A 10,144-nucleotide genomic window follows, 5' to 3' on the forward strand; every position below is an offset into this window, starting at 1 on the left:
GGCTCAAGGACAGGCACATGGCTTAAGTTGATCCAGACTCAACACCAGGACTTTAGGACTTTTGCTAGAAGTCTGTTGTGGTGCAAGAGTGACCCCAGGAACTTACTCTCTGGGCTGCCTGGACCCAGTGGGAGCTGTGCTTGGACAGATTTCCCAGGACTAGAGGCTTCCTCTCCCTGGCTAGAGGAGTTACAACCTCTAAAGTTCCCCAGGTGCTGGGCAGTGGGCTTTTCCTGACAACTTCCATAATCATTGGTACCTAAATTCACACTGCCTAGCACCCTAATAGTCTGATCACCCCCACTCACTGTTGCTCTCATACTTGCCCTATTACAAGGGAAAGAAACAGGTGGGTGCCTCCCCTGGAACGTACACCCACAGCATGTGCAACAGAACGCTCTGCCTCAGCGTGTCTCTCCATGAGGACCTGTGCCTGCTCTTCCTACTAACTGCTGGCTTGTATGTATTTTCCTAAAGCCAGTTCCTTAACCCAGTGGTTCTTAGAGTTGAGCATGCCTCAGAACCACCTGGAGGCCTTACTAAAGCACAGATCGCTGGGCTTCTCTTGCTAGAGCCCTGATTTTGTAGGTCTGGGGTAGGGCCTTGTAACATTTTAACAAGTTCCCAAGTGTTGCCAATGCTACTGGTCCATACCAAGTGTAGAATTTGCCCCAGTGCCTATTACACAGTAGGTGGTAGGTGGCAACTGTAAAGGAGACCCACCTGTCCTCAAACTGGAGAAAAGGCGCTTTCTTCAACGGGGCTGCCAGGCTTGGCAGGAATGTGAGCCTAGAGCTACTGCTTTGCCCCCATGAGGGGAAGCTTGCCTGAGGATGAAGCCAGCACAATTGAGAAAAATGACACATTCCAGAGGACATTTGAGCACCTGAATCTACACGTTTTATTATAACCAGATCTACCCTCTGGACTTCTTAGTGACATGAACTGAAAAAAAAAAAAAAGTTTTTTTTTTTTATTAATACTTAAACCCATTTGAATTGGTTTGCTTCCTGACAATTTCAGGAGTCCTGCTGTAGTGCAGAAGACATTGAGGGCACCAGGTTGTAGAAAAACAAAGGCTTTGAATATAGGGCAGAGTCCTGGGCTAATGTAATCTCTTCACGGTTCAGATGGGGAGGAGACTTTGCCCAAAGCCAAACAGCAAGTGCTGGGCAGATAGGGGCAGGAATTTGGACCCCCTGCCTCTTTATCCATGCCCTCCCCTATGCCTCTCAAACAAGTACTGACCCAAGAAAAGAACTAGCCCTTCTCTCCAGGAGCTCCACTAGTGAGGGGATTTTTTTTTAAATCATCATCATCGTAAGTTTTCCAGTAGTTTTGTTTTTACTATTGCTCTGGTAGTCTGTATAGCCATCGAGTCCAGGAGTTCTAGAGGAGCTCTGGAAGATGTGAAAATCTTCAGGACTCAAATGAATGAAACTATCTGTTGTGCTCCGCAGGCAGTAAGAAGGCATAATCACTGTCATCATCATTACCACCATTAGGAGCTGTCACCTCCTGAAAGGGGTGGCCTTTGCAGAAATGACAGGAAAATACCTAATCCCACAATTTCCCCAGTAACAGTTAAAAACGAATCCTATGAGTTCTCTCACTAGCAGACACCTTCAGTTCTGTTTTGCACAACTTCTGAAAAGAGTTGAATGGACAATGGAAGGAAAAGACATGTAAATCTCTCTTTCAAAACGGTTTTTTGAGAATCTGCTTTTACAGAGTTCCTGAGTAATCAGCAGGAGAAGGAGCTACAGCCTCAACCATATCTCAAGGACAGAGTGACATCTCCTGTGATAATCCCTTCTCCAAGGAAGGGCAGGAAACCAAGTCTTGCACTTTGACATCCATGCAGTTTTTGTTATCTACCTGCTGCCGCTTTTGTTATCAACTGACAGCCATCAGTTGATATATTTTTTTCTCTTCATTCCCCTTAAAATCAGTGAGCCACTTGGCCTTGCTGCGAGCACTCCCTTCTCTTTCTTTGGAATGCCACGCCATCGCCCCGCTCCCCCCCGCCCCGGCTTTTTCCCCCAGTCTTTCTCTTTCTTCCTCTTTCTCTCTCTCTCTCTCATTCTCTCTATCCTTCTGAGAGGATAAAATAAACTTTTTTTTTTTTTTACTTTTATATCTTAATTTCTGTGTGAGAAATCTTTCTCCACCTGTGCTGTGATCACCTACTAGGCTTTCCACCCTAACACGCACATGCTCAGACTCTACAACTCCCAGCTGGGAGAGCTGGTAATTAGCTGCTGTTTCTATGCAAGCTATCAGTAGGAAGCTCTTTTCTGGAGTGAACATAAAAGCATTTGGCAATTTTAAAGGATTTTACCTATAAAACAAAAGACATTCCTTCCCTACTTCCTGACTACAACTTCCCCCACTGCCCCAACACACACACCCTGTACCCTTGGTACATGGAAAAAGAAAGTAAGTCTACGCTAATCTTAAATTTACTACACATGGTTTGGCTTATTCAGTTCAAATTAAATTCTTTTCTTTGCTTATCCTGTCCCTTTCACACATGGGAATTGGCCCTTGGAGTTAAATTCCTTTATAAAGTTCCTATTGTATGACTGGGGGTAATTTCTCAATACTGGGTGGTGATGCTAGATCTATGGTTGCTCAAACAGATGGAGGAATTTAGAATAAAGATCTAATGATTACCAATTAGATTGGCCTGTTGGCCACAACCCAAGAGAAGGGGTCTGAGGCCCTGTAGCTCTCTACATATCACACTGTGGTTTTTGAAGTATATTGCTTCTGTGGAATCACAAGTGTCAATATCTACTTTTAAAAACATTGAAGCTTTTAAAATATGTAATAAAAAACACACGTTTAAATGTGCTATGCAGGCCAGGCACAGTGGCTCACACCTGTAATCTTAGTACTCTGGGAGGCCCAGGTGGGAGGATCACTTGAGGTCAGGAGTTCGAGACCAGCCTGAGCAAGAGTGAGACACCCGTCTCTACTAAAAATAGAAAAATTAGCCGGGCATGGTGGTACGCACCTGTAGTCCCAGCTACTCAGGAGGCTGAGGCAGGAGGATTGCTTGAGCCCAGGAGTTTGAGGTTGCTGTGAGCTAGGCTGACGCCACGGCACTCTACTCAGGGTAACAGTGTAAGACTGTCTCAAACAACAACAACAACAACAACAACAAAATATGTGCTATGCAACAAATTTTAACACACTGAAAACCACCTGGACCGGATTCTAAAATAAACCTCTTGCTGGTTCTATTTGATAGAAGACTGTTCTGAGGTCATAGGGTAAGCTGTTAAAACCTTTTTTTTGCAATAATGTCTCTGTAAATTAGACCTTTCCCAGTACTGTGCAACCAAAGAGGAAAAAAAAAAAAAACTGCTTAGGGTGATACTGGAGGTCAACTGTTAATCTCCAATCCCTGATTTCTAGTTTTTGTATGCATCATTATAACATTACACTAATTAAAACTGCTTTAACGTATATTATATAATGAGGTTCCCCCTTAAAATTTCAACAAAGGATACCTCTCTGTAAAATAAAAAACTTGAAAACTATTGCTTTGGATTATGTTGCAGACTTTCCAGGGTTGGAAACATACTCAGAGTAAGTCTGGAGTCTAGCCCTCTCATCGTGGCAAGTTGCATTTTGCTCCCTAGCAACTATATCCCTAATTTTCTCTTACAGAATGAACCCTCCCACATTACAAATGGACTTTGTGGGACTGTCAGTCAAAGTTGACCACCCTTTCTTGGGTACCACATCAGGTCACTCAGACTTTCTCTCCTGGGAATTTGAATTCTGAATGGTCCAATGCAAGGACTGAAGAGGTTGGAGTTGACTTATCCCTGTGGCCTTTCCCTGAAGACACTGTCCATTGGCTTCTGCAACCTGGCTCCTCTAGTACCCCTGAGGGTCTTGTCTTTCCTGAGGTCTGTTGGGTAGCCTTTCCTTTGAGGTCTCCAAACCTCTCTAGTAAACCAACCCCCACCTTTTTTGTTTTTATGCTGAAGCTAGCCAGAGCTGTTTCTGTTGTTTGCATCCAAAATACTCTGATTTACTTTTCACTTTGTAAATGGGGAAATAGTGGTAGCATCAAAAGTGACTTGTTCAAGGCCACACTATGAGAATTAGGGGCACAAGTTTAAGGCTATGCCGTATAGGAGGAAATGATCCTGAATCAATAGGCACAAAGGTAGAGCAAATCTTTCTAGGACAAAGTTCACTGTGTGTGTGTGTGTGTGTGTGTGTGTGTGTGTGTGTGTGTGAGAGAGAGAGAGAGAGAGAGAGAAACAGAGAGAGAGAGATTGATTTACAGATAGAATGAATAATGGTGTTGGAGATGGGGGGGTACAAGATCTTCATAATTATGGAACCATAATTCTGAGCCACAAATGTGAGTTTTCAGTTTTTTTTTTTTTTTTTTGAGACAGAGTCTCACTGCGTTGCCCGGGCTAGAGTGCTGTGGCGTCAGCCTAGCTCACAGCAACCTCAAACTCCTGGGCTCAAGCGATCCTCCTCCCTCAGCCTCCCAAGTAGATGAGACTACAGATACCTGCCACCATGCCCAGCTAATTTTTTTTATTTTTCGGCACCCGGATAATTTTTTCTATTTTTAGTAGAGATGGGGGTCTCGCTCTTGCTCAGGCTGGTTTCGAACTCCTGAGCTCAAACAATCCGCCCGCCTCGGCCTCCCAGAGTGCTAGGATTACAGGCGTGAGCCACTGCGCCCAGTCCAGACCAGGTAGAGTTTTGCAGAGTCCCAGAACCATGGCCTCAGTACCCGAAGGCTTGAGGAGGAATTCCGAAAAGGTGGAGGAATCTCAGGATTTCAATCTGAAGGGGAACTTGGGCAGGTAAATACCTAACTAGGGATCTGAATAAATAGAAGAACTGAGAGTTTGAGGGACTAGATCACATGCTAATAGTGGTTCTAGACTCTAATAAGAGCCAATGAACCATAAGCTCTGTAAGGAGAGGATCCATGTTGGACTTCTTCCCCACTATATTCACAGCACCTAACACATAGTAGGTGCTCAATACACATTTGCTGAATGAATGAATGGGTTGGTTTTCTATGTGGTTGTCTGGACAAAGCCAGGCAAGTGGCTTTATTACTGATGGGTTTCTAATGGAGTAATTCTTAAGCTTTGCTTTCCTGGCCTCACCCACCACTGGGGGCCAAATGGTGCCTGGTTGGTGAACAGTGTCTGGAAAACACAAGAGCAGTGGCTGCAATCTGTTCCCAATAGTCTCATTATTGATGACCTTTACTCAGCAGCAGCTGTGGTACAAGGAACAAAAGGTTCCTGTGCTTGCAGCCTAAATGACAGAAAGCAAAACAAGCAACTGACAGCTTTTCTGTGTGTGTGGGGTGTGTGTGTGTGTTTCTTGTGTTAAGGCACAGAGAATCAACATTACCTTGGATTTACAACAAGGACAGGAATGATTATTTCCTATTTTATAAACAAGTAAACGAAAGCACAGACACAAAGACTTGCCCAGTGTGCAGAACTGTGTTGACAGCCTAGCCTGGAGCACCTAGCTTCTCTTCTTGTGCTCTGTCCAGATAGTTGTCACTCTATCCAATTCAGGGTCCAGCTGGATAGAGGCGTTTACTTCATCGTTTCCATACTAGCTGTGTCCTTATAGGCATACCCTGGGTCTCCAGTTGGGAAAAGGTCCTTGGAAAGAAGGGAGTTTTAAGGTATGTGAAAGAGGGAAGATTGCAAGTGGATAAGTGGGCTGGGGGCAGGGGTGGCCCCACCTGTGATGGACCCTGAGCCCCACTGTCCTTACCCCGCAGGACAGAGATATATAGTGGTTACCAGGGCTGGGGTAACTGTTCAACATTTTTGTGTCTCATAGACTCTCTCTAGAAACATTCTTGGCATAGGCCTTTTTTGTTATCTTCTGGTACCACCACTGTTTGCAGTTTCCTTGCTCTTGCTTAGACATAGTGATTCCCAGGGGAAGGGCTCTAGCTGCTGAGGGGCACTGACAGGTGGCATTTGTTAGCTTTTCTCACCACTCGCAGGGATGACCCCAGCCAAGCACAGCAAGTAGATGATGTCATTTGGAGCCCTTCCCTTAAAGGTGCTGGGAATTTCCATGTGACCCGCCACCCCCTGGCCCTTCCTCACAGTCCCTTCTCCCCAACTCTGCCCCCTCACTCTCTGAAGCAGTATCCAGGGGCTCCCCTTCCCTGGGTCCTTCCAGAGATACAAAGCTGCACATCAGTTTCTCACAGACCTATGAGGGTCTTTAAGGATGGAATTTCTGGGAAAAGCTTGGGACATTTTGGGCAACAGGTTCCTAATATTCAGTACAATGATTGCTGCCTACTCAACTGAGCCCAGGCCCACTGCCTGCTTACCGGCTGACAGAGCTGGGGTGGAGGGTGAGGATGGATCCCTGAGTCCTTGTTTCCTACTTAAGAGCCTGAACTCTAGGATATCAGAGTTCAAGACGCCTGGGGACCAGAGGTCGGTGTTCATTTAGCCTAGGGTGGGAGAAACTCCTCCCAGGTCCCAGCACCTCTGTGAACCCCTGTTTGGGACCCGTTAAGGGTCTAGGATCCTCAGCCCACAGCCTCTGGCTTGAGGGACTCACAGCAAATTCCAGTCACAACCGGCTGCCGCCTTTATCCATAAACCCTCCCGGGACCGACAGCCCAGCAAGACTGTGTACCAGGCTGTAACATTTCCTGTCTTTTTTGGGGGGCGACGGAGCTCCTTGGAGGAAAGGGCGAAAGACTGAATGATGGATCCTTACTGGCTTCTTTCTGCCTCTGAGTCTCTGGTTTTGGAGGCGGCCTCGGTGTTCCCAGGTTTACAGGTAGGGGGCAGCATCGTCCCCGACGCCCAGATCCAGAGACGGGATCGCCACGAGTGCAGCTGTAGGGCGGGGCAACCCGGTATCCCAGCCCCAGGCGAGTGGCGCGTGCGCAGCCCGCGGGCCTTCGCGTCCTTTACGGAAACAGCCAGGCACCTTTGAGCAGCCTACATATACTTTATTTCGATTTTAGCCCGAGCCAGGTCTCCTTGAAGTCCCGCCTCCTGGACGCTCCGCTCGCGCCCGGTCCTAGAAAGCCACCCGGACCAGCGGTCACCTGCCTGAGGAGCGCTCGGCGTCCCGAAGCCCCACGCCTGCGGCGGCCAGGCTCAGCAGTAGGGGTTGAGCACGCGGCAGGAGCAGGCGCTGCGGAAGAAGCTGCAGTGGCAGTAGGCACACGGGTTGCAGCAGGCTGGCGCCGGCGGCTTGCAGCTGAAGCGGGTGGCCACGCAGGGCGGGGGCCGGGGCTGTGCCACTTTCTTCACGGAAGCTTCTTTCTGCGGGGGAAACGCCAGGCTGCCCGAACCGGCCACGCCCGCCCCCCTCCTCCTCACCTCTGCCCGAGAATTCGTCGGGCTGTGAAGGCCCCGGACCAGACACCCCCGCCTGGCTGCCCACTGCCCGCTGGAATCGTGCCCACACGGACCCCAGCGGGTCCCGCCTGCTCCCCCAATCAGGTGCTCCCCCCGCCCCCCATTCCTGGCTCCGGCCTGGCCCTCTTTTCTCCCTAGGGGGCCCTACTCAGCCCCAGTTTTTGACTGCTACCTGTGTTTTCTGCCTTCCCATCTATCTGCAGCCTCTGCCAGTTCTGCCTTCACAATAGAGACCCGCTTCTCCATTTCCACCGCTGCTACCCTGAGCCATACCACCATCTTTTCCCCTCTGTCACTCTGGCCCCCTTAATGTAAGCAGTCCACTCAGTGCACCAAAGGGACCCTCTACGAAGACTTATGATCGCATCCCACACTAACTTAAACACTCCCAGTAGTTTCTCTTTGCGCTTAGACGGAAACAGAAGCTTTCCTTTGGCCCTTGAGACCCTCTGTGGTTTGGCCCCTGCCCACCTCCCAAGCCTGACTTTACCAAGCTGTACCACTGGCCTGCCTTCTGTACACGGAACATAGCAAAGGAGTTCCTGCTGCAGGATCTTTGAGCTTGCTGCTCCCATTCCTGGGGACATTCTTTGCTAGCTGTCCCATATAGGTGGCTACTGGGTACTTGAAATGTGTCTAGTGGAACTGAGGAAATGAATTTTCAAATTTTATTTAATTTTAATTAAACTTAAAATTTAAAACTGAAGCAGCGTTAACTTTTTTTTTCCCCATTAAACACAACTTTGTTTTGTTAGGACTACATTTCACTTTGTTGAAAATTGAGCATTGGAATTGAGATGTGCTGTAAGTGTAAACTATGCACCAGATGTCAAGGATTTAACACAACAAAAAGAATGTAAAATATTTCAATAACTTTAAAAAGTAATTACATATTGAGATGTTAATACTTTGAATATAAAATATATAATGTTAAAATATTAAAATTAATTGTACCCGTTTCTGTTTACTTTTTAAAAATGTGGCTATAGAAAATTTAAAGTTATATATGTGGCTCACATTGTATATCTATTGGACATTGCTGCTCTAGGTTACTGAGTTTTTCAGTCTTTACCTAAACGCTGCTTCCTTAGGCCTTCCCTGACCACTCTTCCCTTCACTCTCTCATTACCATGCTTTATTTCTTTTTTTTTTTGGGAAAAGTCTCACTCTCTTGCCTGGGGTGAGTGCGGTGGCGTCAGCCTAACTCACAGCAACCTCAAACTCCTGGGCTCAAGCAATCCTACTGTCTCAGCCTCCCGAGTAGCTGGGACTACAGGACCGCGCCACCATGCCCGGCTAATTTTTTCTATATATTTTTAGCTGTCCAATTAATTTCTTTCTATTTTTGGTAGAGACTGGGGGGTCTCGCTCTTGCTCAGGCTGGTCTCGAACTCCTGAGCTCGGAACGATCCGCCCGCCTCGGCCTCCCAGAGTGCTAGGATTACAGGCGTGAGCCACCGTGCCCGGCCTGCATGCTTTATTTCTTAACAGCCTTTATCATCTCAATTTAGTTACCTACTTATTGATTTGCTTGCTGTTTACCTGTTTTCAAGGATGTAAACTCCCCGAGAACAGGGATATATCTTTCTTGTTCACTGCTATATTCCCAGTGTCTAGTGTGTAAATATATTTGTCAATTATATATTCTTATCTGTCAATAATCTGATCTGCTTATTCACTTTACAGCCAGCGAAACAAGCCCAGACAGGAGCAGGGACTTTTCTCAAGATCACATAATTCTAGGTGCTACCTCCTAATACCTAGTCCAGTATTCCTTGCTCTGGTTACAGTTGATCTGATAAACTGAGGCACACTAAAACAGGAATAAGGTGTGCATTTCAACAATGCCTTAATCCAGTATTTTCCAAAGTGTGGGAACCTGTATTAATGGTGGTATGATTTTAGGTGGTACATAAACATTAAATGAGCCAAGAATTACAATAGAAACGATTCTTTTTTCAATCTCTTTCAACCTGAAAGGCTCAGTTTGGTGCCCGTATGTCTTTAATGCCTCTCCAACACTTTCTAATCTGCCTTTTAACACAGAGATCAGGCCTCACATTTAGAGCCTTTGGCAGGCTAATACCATCCAGCTAGAATTCACTAATGATGTTTTATTTTCACTTTACCTATTTTTATAATTTACCTTCTATTTATGGCAGGTGATACTGGTTTCCTATCATAGTTATATACAGTTATATACCCCCTCGAACAATGTGGGGGTTAGAGGAACTGACCCCAAAGCAGTCCAAAATCTGCATATAACTTCCGACTCCCCCAGATTTAACTACGAATAGCCAGCTGCTGACGGGAAGCCTTACTGATAGTCCAAACAATTAACACATATTTTGTATGTTATATGTCTTATATACTGTGTTCTTACAATAAAGTAAGCTAGAGAAAAGAAAATGTTACTAAGACAATCATAAGGAAGAGAAAATACATTTATAGTACTGTACTGAATTTTCAATACTGTAAGTTTACATCATCTGTTTACAAGATGAATTGTCTGTCTTAAATGGCAGCTGCAGACCTCAGTCTGTGGTACATATCAAGCAATTTAACTTTTTCTTGTAATGTCATAACTTCGCTTCTTGGGGGCACTTCCAGCATCACTAGTGGCCTTCATATGGGTCCCACGGTATCATTCAAGTTTCATAGTACTGCGTTAAACATGAAAAATACTCAAGAACTGTGGGAGATCACTTTTTTTTTTTTTTTTTTTT

At 46.0% G+C, this 10,144-nt stretch overlaps 1 protein-coding gene across 1 annotated transcript in view; it reads right to left on the reverse strand.

Annotated features, from left to right (window-relative positions):
- Window positions 1–7,125: 7,125 nt before the first annotated feature.
- The window catches only part of ASIP (agouti signaling protein), a 9,384-nt gene continuing 6,365 nt past the window's right edge, over window positions 7,126–10,144 (reverse strand). The window contains exon 3 of the mRNA XM_012665771.1: window positions 7,126–7,322. Coding sequence (XP_012521225.1) covers window positions 7,155–7,322 — 168 coding nt within the window. The 3' untranslated portion in view covers window positions 7,126–7,154. The remainder of the gene's footprint in view (window positions 7,323–10,144) is intronic.

This window comes from Propithecus coquereli, unplaced genomic scaffold, assembly GCF_000956105.1.
Source record: "Propithecus coquereli isolate 6110/MARCELLA unplaced genomic scaffold, Pcoq_1.0 Scaffold122, whole genome shotgun sequence".
NCBI lineage: Eukaryota > Metazoa > Chordata > Mammalia > Primates > Indriidae > Propithecus > Propithecus coquereli.